The sequence below is a fragment of the Anser brachyrhynchus genome (assembly GCF_964034855.1).
Source record: "Anser brachyrhynchus genome assembly, chromosome: 20".
NCBI lineage: Eukaryota > Metazoa > Chordata > Aves > Anseriformes > Anatidae > Anser > Anser brachyrhynchus.
The window spans coordinates 4,702,073-4,715,029 of record NC_137713.1 but is presented as its reverse complement, the minus strand read 5'-3'; the positions used below and the strand labels follow the sequence as shown (position 1 = coordinate 4,715,029).

General features: G+C 37.1%; 1 protein-coding gene across 4 annotated transcripts in view; it reads right to left on the bottom strand.

Annotated features, from left to right (window-relative positions):
- NCOR1 (nuclear receptor corepressor 1) overlaps window positions 1-12,957 on the bottom strand; it is a 66,311-nt gene that overhangs the window by 2,208 nt on the left and 51,146 nt on the right. For 3 of the 4 annotated variants that reach the window (XM_080563208.1, XM_080563207.1, XM_080563210.1), the window contains exons 29-45: window positions 12,657-12,797; window positions 11,607-11,690; window positions 10,842-11,098; window positions 10,091-10,451; window positions 9,334-9,558; window positions 8,426-8,635; window positions 7,359-7,508; window positions 6,616-6,789; window positions 5,939-6,104; window positions 5,173-5,669; window positions 4,592-4,720; window positions 3,852-4,009; window positions 3,386-3,609; window positions 2,820-2,957; window positions 2,160-2,302; window positions 1,299-1,352; window positions 6-227 (exon numbers count right to left, since the gene is read on the bottom strand). In XM_080563208.1, coding sequence (XP_080419334.1) covers window positions 6-227; window positions 1,299-1,352; window positions 2,160-2,302; window positions 2,820-2,957; window positions 3,386-3,609; window positions 3,852-4,009; window positions 4,592-4,720; window positions 5,173-5,669; window positions 5,939-6,104; window positions 6,616-6,789; window positions 7,359-7,508; window positions 8,426-8,635; window positions 9,334-9,558; window positions 10,091-10,451; window positions 10,842-11,098; window positions 11,607-11,690; window positions 12,657-12,797 — 3,333 coding nt within the window. The remainder of the gene's footprint in view (window positions 1-5; window positions 228-1,298; window positions 1,353-2,159; window positions 2,303-2,819; window positions 2,958-3,385; window positions 3,610-3,851; window positions 4,010-4,591; window positions 4,721-5,172; window positions 5,670-5,938; window positions 6,105-6,615; window positions 6,790-7,358; window positions 7,509-8,425; window positions 8,636-9,333; window positions 9,559-10,090; window positions 10,452-10,841; window positions 11,099-11,606; window positions 11,691-12,656; window positions 12,798-12,957) is intronic. The other variant, XM_080563209.1, reaches the window with a different exon arrangement.

Here is a 12,957-nt window from a genome sequence, read left to right as displayed (position 1 = left end):
CTCACCTGAATTAGGCGATGGATTAGCTTCCTCTCTACGCGTCTCACTACTTGCAGGTACTGCAGCGCTGGAACTGCCAGATGCTACTGCAATGGACTGTGATATTACAACTCCATGATCCTCGCTCTTGTCATCAAAGTTTCCCATCAATGCTTTCCTAATAATGTCTTCTAGACCAAGATTACTCGCAGGATCTGCAAAGGAATGACCCCTAGAACTGACTGCACCTGGGAGATAAAAGAAAACATACATGGAAAGGTGGGAGGGGAGGCAAAAAACATATCTCAGAGAAATTACAAAGGGATGTGAACAAAGATTTGAGAGATAGGCAGAAAGTGGGGGGGAAAAAAAGATGATGTTTTTTTAAAATGCAAAGCTACATGCTCCAAAGCAGCTCACAATAGCTATAAGTTATATGTGCCAGCAAACACTAAATGTCAGACTCTGCAATAGAGTAAATTGTACATTAAGCAAAAAAAAAAAAAAGCAAAGGAAGCTGAACATGCTGATTGTGATAGCATATTAAGTAAAATCTGCTGCTGCTAATCAGTTGTAAGAGAACAGACCAGAAGAATACTTCTCATATTAATGATCCATACTAATTCATCTTACGAAGTATGATTTGTGGCAAATACTTAATTCCAAAAGCCTACCCTTTCATCTCATCTGATGGAGATCACTACTTTCTCCAATTAAAGATAGAATCATTGCATCAGAAGGGGAGGCAACTGGCTAAAACCATGTAAAGGCAATCTACAGTACAACTCAGATTCAGACTTAGAAGTTATCTCCCATATTTCACTTAATTTCTCTGCCTCATTCGCTTTTATCATTAGAACGTATGGGTTTTGTTTAATTTCCTCATCTGACAGGAAATTGGGATTTTTTAGTGTTATTTATCATAGAAAAAAACAGCAAGTATTTTAAATACCCCAGTTTATAAAGTAAATTGCATTTGATGAACTGAGATCTACTTTTGTTGAACTACACTATATTTAAGTTCTATGTAAGTGAGATGCTAACCAATTTCACGACTTCTACCTCTAAGATTTGCAGACACCAAAGAAATAAAACAATTCTTGCTTCAGTTCCCATTTAAATATTATTTGAAATTTCCTTTGATCATTTTGCTTTTCCTTAGGACAAAGGAAACAACCTCTTTTGTGGGGTGTTTGTTACTTTTCAAATTTTACATCCTCTTCCTCATTTACTGCACTGCCCAAAGCACATACATTAAATATATTGCATTAGTTTACCTTTTCTGAAACATGCATAGTTCCTTTTACTGAAAAACTTACCTGACGTAGTGACTGCTGGCAAATTGAATATTTCAGTCCCTGGCTGAGCAGTTGCTGCAATTAAAACGTAACATTTAAATGAGTTTTCCAGGGTACTGATGATCATTAGAAGTGAATCCTATTAGTCTTAATACATACGGTAGAATTACTCTGAACTATTTCCTGTACTTTGTTCAACATAGCAAAATGTATTGTGCACACGGTGGAGATCCAATAAAAAGAATACTGCAACCCTTACTAACTCAGCCTTGTTTCTCAGAATGAATCTGCAAAAGCATTCACTTTCAATTAAGTACTTTCTATTAGGTGTTGAATTCATAAACACCTCAAACTCTTACTACTGATAATTTTGATATAAATTTATATTAAGATTTCTAAGAGAAAAAAAATACAGTTCTAGTATCATATTCCACTGGGACAGTATCCATTACTGATACTGCATTAAAATATCCAGAATGCATCATTTTAACAGTCATAATCATATGGTCCAAGAAAAAAAAATCCAGCTTAAAAGATGCCTTTTTCAAAAAGGAAATGGTGTAATAGTTGTTAAAACCTGACACTATTCTAGTTAACTGTGTCTGTAGTTAATGTTGATATGAAGCACACTATCTCATTAATTATATGCTTCTTCTGTACATTTACATCTCTCAAATTAAATATTAAAATGCTTAAATGCAACAATTTACATACATCAGCATAAAAAAATAAATCTTACAGCTATTCAGTCATATATAATATGTTTTCACATTAATAGATTAATATTCAGTCATGCTATTTGAAACATTTATGTTAGAACATCTGTGGACAGCAGTCACATAGAGCTTAAGTTGCAAAAATTCATTGAAAAGTCCTACATACCCATGTCTGAGTCGCCTCCACCAGATGAGTTCAGCTTTCGAAATATCTCCTGTTTCTTGGACTTTACCATTGGTGACGTATTCTCAAGTTTGGTGAAAAAAGAAGGCAGGTAGCTTATGCTACCTGGAGAGCGAGAGTCAGTCCTGCCAAGACCAACACACGTCAAAGTAAGAACATTTTTCACGCTGTACATTTAAACCTTTCAAAAAGCAATCAATGGCTGATACTGCCAACATTCATATGCTTTAAGATTATCTTTCCTCAACCTCTTTTTTAGGGACTAGACCAATGTAATCACTGTCCAGAAACACCTGCTTTTTCAAGATTCAAGATTCTAAAGCTCACAGATTGTCATTGCCTGTGCTGGAGAGTGGTACAGAGATGATGCACTCAAACATTTCAGGGGTGTCTATTTCTGCCCTGCAACGTGCATGCTGGCTAAAGGTTTAGCTATATATTGGTGGGTGACTACATTTTTAAGCTAGAAGCCCAAATAGTCATCCCAGCTGTTCCTCCAATTTCATCCTCCTTATTATGAACAGCGATTAAAAACTTGCCTCTGATAACAGAGGAAGATTGTATAAATGATTTTTTAATAAAGATACTGTTTGCAGCCAAGTGATCCAGAATAATGCTTTTAAACTTCAGTTTTACACATACCTCTGTTCAGTAGGCTCAGTTCTTTGGGAAAGCAATATAACATTTTCCTGTTTCTCATGTACAACTGGGACCTGAGGTGGTGAGATTGGCTCATAGGGCTCTGAAGAAACATGACTCCTCTCTGGAGATTTTCCAGGTCTACATTTAGAATTCAGAGACAGGTAAGTACACTTAATGCATGTAACAGAGTAGTTAACACATATAATTGCATTCCAGTAGTTATAAAACTATTTCTAGTTATGTGTGTTACATGTTTTAGTACGTTTGATGATCTCAAAAAGATAACACTGATTTGTCCACAGTGATTCTGTAGATTTCTTCCACAAAGTTCTAAGTGATTAAAAATTTTCACTCCTCCAAGGATTGGAAATTAAGTATTAGTAGTGAAGGGAAAATGTTTATATTATGGAGCCAAGCAATTGTCAAAAACAGTGCAAGTCATTGCCTAAAAAAAGACCAAAGGATACCACTATTTCTGATCTACATAAAGACTACTGCACTAGCTTTTGTAAATATTGTACTTGGGAATTAATTAAATTTACAGTTAAACTAAATACATGCATTACCTTCCCCGGGACTTGTCAGACAGATTTTCAGGTGACACTCTAGCACCTGGCCGCTGATGGTGGACAGATTGCGACTGTGACTCAGGGCTGTAGCGATTTGATGTCTTTGCTCGGGTAGAAACAGGCGCTGGAGCAGGGGTGGAGTTCTGGAATGTAGTGGTGGGAGGCTGCAAAGGGGCCTGAGAAGCTGCTTGGTTTCGAGCGAAGTCTTGTGTAATAATTTGCTGATTGTGGTCAAAAAAAGAGAAAGGAAACTTTGGTCAGACATTGGCTACAGCATAGTGTTCAGTATTTGTGAACTAGATGAATATAAGACTAATTGCAACAAATGAGAAAATAAGTTCAGACATTATTGTATATCTCCAATGCCAACTGTAATTGATAAAACTAATAATGTTCCAAACATTGTTTTCATAATCAAAGCATAACTTTTCACATCTGAAAAGATGTACACAAATAAACCTACACAGATGTGATCAGCAAGGGTGATAAGTCGATGGGTTCTGGGCACATGTGCCATCCCTTCTGCTTGGGAGGAAGGAGGTGGAGGTTGTTGGGGTGAAGGAGGTTCCTGTTGTGTCCTGTAACGGTGAATCGGCCCCTCATATTGCCTGTTTGGGTCATCTAGTTGAAGAACAAAAGGACAGTTTCTTATGAAGGTATTACTGAAGCTTCAAGGTTTTAAAGTTCTGTGCTTACGAATATAAAACAATAGGTGTTTCTATAATGGATTTTATATAATAAATTTTAGGCATCATGTGTAATAAACACCTTTTCCCCTCCACATATAGGCCCTGGACTATCAAAGGCATAAAGCTTAATTCCACAATGCTGGGGAATTCCAGCTCATTTCTCATCTGCAAATGGTACTGTAGTAGTCTGAGCTTTACTAAGAGATAAAAAAAAATGCAGACATCAACACCAACATGCAGTAATTTTAAATAGTACATTCAAAATAAATTTTTTATTGAATCAGCTAGGCTGTAACGTAAAGGAGCTGTTCAATGCCAAGTGACAGTTCCAATACATTTGCTCAAGTTTTTACACAGATCCTGCAACAACATAATTCCAGCAAAAGTTTCTGAAAGTTAAGAATGTGGTAAACAGTGACCTAAAGACTCCTGATATATTTTAACTATATTTTGACTTCACGGTAAATATCAGCAAAATAATTGTCAGCACACTTGCATAAGTAGACCAACTTACTCTCTGCCTGGCTTGGTTTAGGTGTCTCTTGCTGATAGGACTGTAGCTTTTCTTGAGTAGGTACAGGTGAATTTGCAGGGCTAATCACCTCAATGGCATCTCCAGGAGCTTCATACCGGTGGGAAGATACTGTATATCAAGCAAAAGTTGTGGAATAAGGTTTGAATATCACTGAAGATTTTGGTTGCCTATATGTAACAACACTATCTTTCCATTAAAATGACATCACTGAAATGGAAGTCAAAACTGTCCGTCTTTCTCATGAGAATCACGGTGAAATATATTTCCACAAAACACTGTTCTAATGTAAATTCAGTAATTTTACATCTCCTGACTTCTGGTATGGTCAGTTTTATTATCCTGCATTTCACAATGCAGCATGGAACCTAAATAAAGCGATAACTAAATTTTACAAGAATCTTCAGTCACTGCACTATATTCAAAAACTGTATTTGCCTATCAAGAATCTCATCTGTGCAGAGCTGAGTATTTTATCATTAAGCATCAGAATCATTTCACATTTTGTTATCTCCCTAAAAGGCTAAGACAGCAAAGAAGTAAGTAGTTACTAAGATACGTACAACTACTGGAAGAATCTGAACTTTGAGAGCCCCTATCTCGTGCATCCTTGTCTGAAGCAATCTGTCGAGTGATGATCACATCTATGAAGTTAGCAGCAGTAATTGTGGTCTTTCCTCGAGTTCTCAGCTCTTCCTCGTACCTGGATTTAGGAGGAGGTCCTTTTTCTTTACCAGCCTCTGAATAGACTACTGATGAAGACTGTCCTTGGGACTTGCCACCAGAAAAATTTGCAGATGTATAGGGGCACTGGACAGGCCTCTTTTCTACCTCCAGTGTTTTCTGTTCCATCTGCGGCTGCTCAGTAACCACAGCTGACCTGCGTCCCATATTCTCTTCTATCCTGGTTCCTTCATGCTTGTTCTCTTTTGCTTTGGCAACTTCCATCTGAGGAGCAGAGGCTGCAGCATCTACTAGCGCCGCAAGGGCATCAGCAGCAGTATTGTAGCGCGAAGCAGGCAACCCTTGAGTTATGGAGGGAGCTCCAGGGGTGAGCTGCCTGTTGACAAACATTGAATATTTCGAATTATATCACATGAAAAAGGACCAGAGCCATTTCTTGAGTAAAACAAAGCAAAGCTTTTGTGATACTAATTTCAATCCAAACTGGACTTGGTGCAAATGCATAGGATCATTTTCAATAAATTAGAGAGCCAGACAACTGTGGTATATCCTAGTTTCTTAGGATCTTCCTCAGACTAAACGCACCTTTTAATAAGCTCAAGTATTAGTACAGATATTTCTGGGACAGTAACATAAGAAACATACATGATACGGAGCTGAGCAGCAGGATCCAAAGGCGTGATTACACTTGTCCCGTTGGTTCCTTGAAAAATACTAGGCCTTTGCTGCAGTATGTTTTCCTGGCTTCTAACTGAAGGGGATGGGGACCGAACATATCCATGACTGCCAGGTCTGCCAGGTTGCTCTGTACCTGCAGAAAATAAAGCAGAGGAGGAAAAAAAAAAAAACAAATATACATATAAATCACTCTTATAACAATGTATATGTATATATACATGTATATATGTATATGTATATAACAATGTATATGTATAACAAAGTATCAGTGCTTTCTCCTCCATATCCTTTCCCAATTGTCTCTAACACACTAGATGCAATTGTATATATTAAGGATTTAAATAGGAGCATTCTGTTTACAATGCTTTAAATAAGATGCGAGTAGTGATAGGCATGACTGGGATTCACACCATTCCCTAGGTACTACATCACTATGACAGAAAGATGAAGAAGCCTGAAACTTGAAGTCTCAATTAGGAACAGAACTGCCAAGTGCTAGAAACCTTCCTTAAGTGTAGGCTAAATCAAACAATACTCTGTAACGTGTTAATAAGCTGCATGTTGCTTATGTGGGTATATATTGAATACAGAAAATAGTCACAGTCTACAATGAGACTGTTCCAAATGTAACAATGCACACTCACCTGGTCTAAGATAAAGTTCAGCAGGGACTGAAGTTATTCTCTCCCTCTCTCGTTCACGTTCTCTTTCCCGCTCTCGCTCTCGTTCCCTCTCCCTCTCCCGTTCCTTCTCCCTCTCTCTTTCCCGTTCCCTTTCAGCATTTGCAGCTGCAGAAGCTGCCAAGTGTGTAGGGTGTCCTGGAACATCCACAAGACAAAACATTTTAAGTAGCAAAAACAGATACTAAAGTTAAGCATAATTTGATGCAAACACTCTCCAATACATTCTGCCATCCACTTACAACAAATTTCCCAAATACATTTTCATTCCAGTCAAGTCTATCCACTTATTTAAGGAAGGTAAGAGCTTAACACAGTGTCAGTGGAAGGTTCAACTAACAGCTTTTTACTGAAGTGGTTTCTATATAGTTAGAAACAAGACAGCTTATAGACCCAAATTCCAGTCTTTAACACACAGTATAAAGTTAGTGAACCAGTAACTAAATTGCTATTAATGAAGATCTGACAGAACAAGGCAAGTTCTGAATTTGTCAGTGCTCCTTCAGCTGCTACTGCAACAATACATATTATAATTTGAAAACAAAACAAAACAAAACTTTGCTATCCAAGTGGGAAGTGCAAAGAAATAGCACTTCCTGACAAAACAAGCCATAACGTTAATGACAGCTTAATAAAGAATAAATTGGTCAACTATCTCAGTATGTCAGATGATTAGAGATACAAAATCAAATAGTAACAGCTTGTACCTGGTGACAGAGAAGCAGGATTGTAAGGCCTGGGAGGGAACGTAAGCTGAGTACCAGGGATGTAAGTAATTCTCTCCATGGGTGGTGTGCTTGTTCCTCCAGGATGAGGCACTAATATAGTGGGAGCCATATTGTTCAGGTCAATAATTCCTGTTAGGAGATGACACACAAGAACAGCCTTTCAAGGACAGACCAAAAGTCCACACATTATATATTCTGTTCATTAATAAATGCTTAGTGGAAAATGTATCTGGCAGTCAGCAATTTAGGAACACACTAAATGAGAATTTGCATTTGTAGCAATCCTTTAATTGTCCTTCATAAAAAGATACACTAAACCTCTTCTGAATAATCCCACCTATTAGCAAAATAGTATTACATGCCATCATTCACTCCCTTTTCCAGATCTCTTATATTTATAAAATAAAAAGTAACATTGAAATTCACAGGTATTCACTGGTACTCCAATATAACTTCCCCTACTATGAAAAACATGCTTATCTCTTCCTTTTCAACCAATTAAATAACTAATATCATATCCTGAAGATAATTAGTCCTGCTGGACTAATTCCTTCACTTTTGTTATCTTCCTTTCTTCCAAAACTGATTTAAATGATAGAGAGATTATCACGTCCAGTAACTAAACTGGTAGCTCAGCTATTTCCTGTTAAGCTTGTTATTCTTGGGAGAATGCCATGTAACCCCAGGGATTCATAACTATTCACTTATTATTTTGTTCCAATATTGCACTGGACATTTCAATGTGAAACTCTTCAAAATTATGTCCCATTAGAAAACCCCTTCACAGAAGTCTAAACCTCTCCTAAACCTCTCCACAGTGAACAGAGTTGCAAAAAATTGCTTTACTTTTTTTTTTTTTGGTTGCTGTTTGGATGTGCGGTGGTGGGTTGGTTTTTTTTGTTTGTTTGTTTTTTTGGCAATGGTCTTATCTTCTAAAGCATTACTTTTGAGTTTTGATTATTTATCAGCTTCTTCAGCTTCTCTGCCAAGCCATACTGCATTATCTATAATACGCTTTAAAGACTATCAGAAAAACACAGGTGTACCTCTTGCTCCCGCATATGGGAGAGCTAAAGTTTGCTCTCTAGGAGATAATCCTCTGGTTACATCAGGACGTAAATTGACTTGCATCTGCTGTGAGGTAATGTAGTCATTTAGGATTGTCTGTCGTGTATTCTCCATTGCGTAAAGCTGATACTGACTTGGGTAGCCAGGGGTAGGTGAGAGCTGCCTTTGGAACAGGTAAGCAGCAGCAGCTGAGGATGAAGTAGAAAAAAAGATTTAGTACTCAAGGTACAGAACTGAAGTTTCAATGGAAAGCACTACCAGTTCTCTCTAGCCAGCACCAAATGGATCAAAAATAGCATTTTAATACTGATGTTTTACTGAATTTATGCACTGTACACAGGCAGAAAAATCTAAACAATCTATTCTCCAAGAGAAGAGAGTTGAATAAAATTGTGAAGTTCTGAAATAACTAAAGAAGGTTAAAATACCTTACAAAGGTAGACTGATGGATATGTTAAAAGGAAGTCTACTGTATTTAATATTATCAGGGATAACCTGGTAATCCCTCTGTGATCAGAGGGGTCAAAATTACACTTCCATTCTGTAGGATCTTCCACATCCCTTTTTGCATTGGTTTCCTGAAATATTTTAATACACTTCACAAATACTTATTTGAAAAACAATCTTTTGCTGTTGTCGTCTTTTTTATTTTTTTTTAAATTAAATAGAAGTGACCTGGCATCTTCTAGAAGAAAGCTACAGTATTACACAGGAATATTTTAGTAAGTTTCCTTATCTTGGTTCGGCTGGATATCAAACCACAACAGCATATACAAGCCCTTATAACTGCCTATCAATAACTATTTTTTAAAGGCATCTTTTCTGTGCAAAGCATACAGTATTTCTAAAACCAAACAAACCAAAAACAAGACACAAACATATTTACCAGGATCCAGAGCCCTGTGAAATGGTATAGCAGGATCTAAGTGAGGAGGGAGGTGACTCCTATAGACTTCAGGAGTAGCTCCTCTATGATGAGGGTCAAAAGGACTGTGAGCCACTACAGGATCAACCCCTGGGACTGGAGATTTTGCTGGCACGCTCTCTCTCTGTGTTGGAGTAAGTGTGTTTTTCCTTTCATGATTTGCGGGCTTCCCAGAAGATATTCCAGCTAACAGAAACAAGGAAAAAAAAACTGAAAATACCTATTTTCAATAGAAGATTCAGCAGTAAGTACACGCTGGCTCACAAGGCAGGTTCTAGAGGACCCTGCAATTTCCTACAATAAATCACAGAAAGCATTTTTTATCAAAAACTCTGGTTAAAAATGTAAATCCTAGAACTACAATTGTTTGCACATATTATTTTTCTCTTCTAGAGGCTTATATAACACAGGAATAGCTTCTGCCCTCAAAACATTATGATCTTAGATAACTCTTAGATAACTCTTTGAGTGTCATCCATAATCAAATGCAAATGGAGACTGAACTACTTTCCTACCTCCACGTTACGATATGGCAGATTTTCATTTTCTTATTTCAACTAACAGCTAAGGCCTTATATTCCTTCTAACCACCTTTCAAATGAAGAGGAACCATTAAAGTAAAACGAAAGTAGAAGAGACTACAGAAAATGGTTAAAATAATAAGTTTAAAATGAAAGTATTTGAAGTTCTTGTATTACTCTGGATCAAAATAACATACCCTCGCTAACTCTATTCATCATAGGTGAACTCCTGGACATTGGACTCTGATAGTTCACAGGTGTTCTCCGTGCATTGGTATCATCATAAATCCCAGGGCTCAGCTGTGATTTAGGAGTTTCATGAAGAGTTGACCTGAGAACAGAGGGACCAGAGCTGACTACTGACGTGTGACGGGAACGTACTGCATCCCCGGTCTTCACATCTTCATATTTTCCTCGCTCCACCACCTTCACGTTTTCTGGCACCATTTCCAGCTGAGGCATTCCACGGGGTAGTTTACTTGGTCCAGTGATTAATGATTTTACATTGTGTTTGATGGCAGACTGGCCAGAATTGCTTTCATATTTAATGGGTGTACCCTGAAAAAAAAAAAAAAAAAGGAAAAAATCAGGTAAGATGTCAATGTTTCACTACTGCTTAAAAATTAATAATAATAAGATTTAAAAAATCATGTTGCTGACCGATAGTGTAGCTCATTACTGCTATCACATCAGCACAGAATACAACTGGATCTTAGCCACTATTACTTCTCAGTTCTCTCACACAGGCGTGCAAGTGTATTCCTTACAGGTGAAGTGTCAGGATTTTTCTAATACACAGAATATATTTAAATTTCATACATTGGTATATTTCTTAAAAAGAAAACAGACAAAACACCCACACATTTAACACTACTCAAACATCTGGAATTGATTCACTACTGAATATGTAAGCAACTGTATGAGCGTAGCCGTGCTTTTTATGTTTACCTGAGATATGGAGCCTTCTATGATTGGCCTGGCTGTCTGCACCATTTCAGGAGTCTTGCGACTCTCCTGGCTTAACAGGTCCTGTCTTGGGATTTCATGGATGGAACGACCCATTTCTTTTATAGTAGTGACTCCATCATATGGTTTCCCTTTAGTAATGGCTCCTTCAAATGTCCTTATAGGAGGTGACTCTCTCTTTATCTGTTTAGGGTATTTCAGGCCTTCTTCAAAACTTTCAGATGTTGCTCTTGGTGTGCCTTTTATAGGAAGAAAGAGTCACATCAGGTGTATTAATAATCACTAAGTCTCTTTTTTTAATAAACAGAGTAACTAACTACTAGAATTTTGACTTGCAGTAGTCTATAGTATAACTATAATAGTAGTGAAGAAATATTCAAGTTACTGAAAGTGCCCCAGGTTATTTCAGATGCCGAAATAAAGGCAATAGCATACATCTTCAGAGGTCTGGGGAAGTATTAATATTCATTTAAAAACAAAAAGTAAAAACGTTGCTAATTACCAAGCATTCATATTAAAAAGTATCTATTTTCCAAAAAGAGAAAAAGCTATGTTTACATATTTAGCTTTATATACAGTATATCTGAAAGCTGCTTATAGATAACTTATGCTCTGAAAACAGTCTAATAAAATATGCTCTATCCTTAACACAGCTACCACTCTTAATAAATAACAGTTTTAAGGTTCAGAAATCCAGATTTTTGGGAATGTAATTAATGCTTGCCTTCTAAACTAGCAAAAGTTTACCTTGCATTATAGAACCAGACAACACTGTTCTCTCTTTAAGTTCAGCATGTGGGCTACCCCTAGGCAGTGCACGGCAGATTAAACCTAAATTTAAAAACGAGAAAATAGTTTAAAGAACTAAAACAACATGTGTTCAACTCCCCCCCCAAACAAAACAAAACAAAACCCACCCTTCTTACATACATTACAGATACTATCTGTAGTGCCCAGAGAGCCTTGCCTCATAAGCCCACAAAAGATGGAAGACAAGCCGAATGCACGAGCAACTTCAAAGCAGCACTGAATTTCTACATACGAGTAAGAGGTTTCTAAACTGTGTTGTTCCATCTAATGAAATTTTACACAAAATATCCTTTAAGGGCTATCCAAGGGTGGGACAAAATGCACTTTAGGAGTAAGACTCCAGAGTTTAGGCAAGAAACATCATCTTGATATCTGTATTTTTTAAGATAATCAGAAAAAGTTGTATAATGGCCCGACTTGACCTTTACAGTCTTAATGTGATTACAGTTTATTAAATCAAAATAATACTAGGGATGCCCTGAAGCAGGATACAGCAGCTGTACAAGTCTTCTGCTTGGCATTATCTATGAGATTTATTGCAGGAATGCAAAAGGTCATACCAAAGTATGTACGTTACTGTGCCATAGCTGAGAAGCAATATTTCACTCAATGGCTGTGTCCATGCTAGTACGACTCAGAGCTGTTTGAACTCTGCAACAATCCACTGGGATTGTGAAGAGTCAGTTACTCCTCTTTGAAGATCTGACACATGTAAGTGCCAGCTGAATCACCTGCAGTTATTGGAACATCCACCAACAAAAGAAATAGGAAAACTAGCGTCTACTCCAGTAATAACCCCAGCATGCTTTTATTGTAGTGGTTATTATAGATTTAAAGACTATTTAAATCTTATTAGATTTGGTTAACAGCATAAGATATAAATCTAATTCCTCTTTTTGTTTGCCCCATAAACAACTGTAGATTATCTTAAAGTAATGCAAAAGACTTGAATAAACTGCAAAACAACTTAGGAGCAGCTGTTTTTACCTTCCAGTGGTGCAGACACTGGAGACTCCCGCATTGACATTCCTTGCTTTATATCTCCTTCCATTGTATCGTAACTTCTTTTTAAACTAATTTCATGAGCAGTTCTTGGACTCCTTGTTCCTTCACGAACGTTTTTAATAGCTGGTAAAATTTACAGGAGTGTGGTTAGAAAATGTGGACAATAAAAAAAGTCACGAGCATTAAATTTAATGAGACCACAAAACACAAATGCTTTAATGACAACTTCAGTGTAATACTGAAACATTAAGCTTCAACCTTAAAAGATCTTTCATGGTTTGTT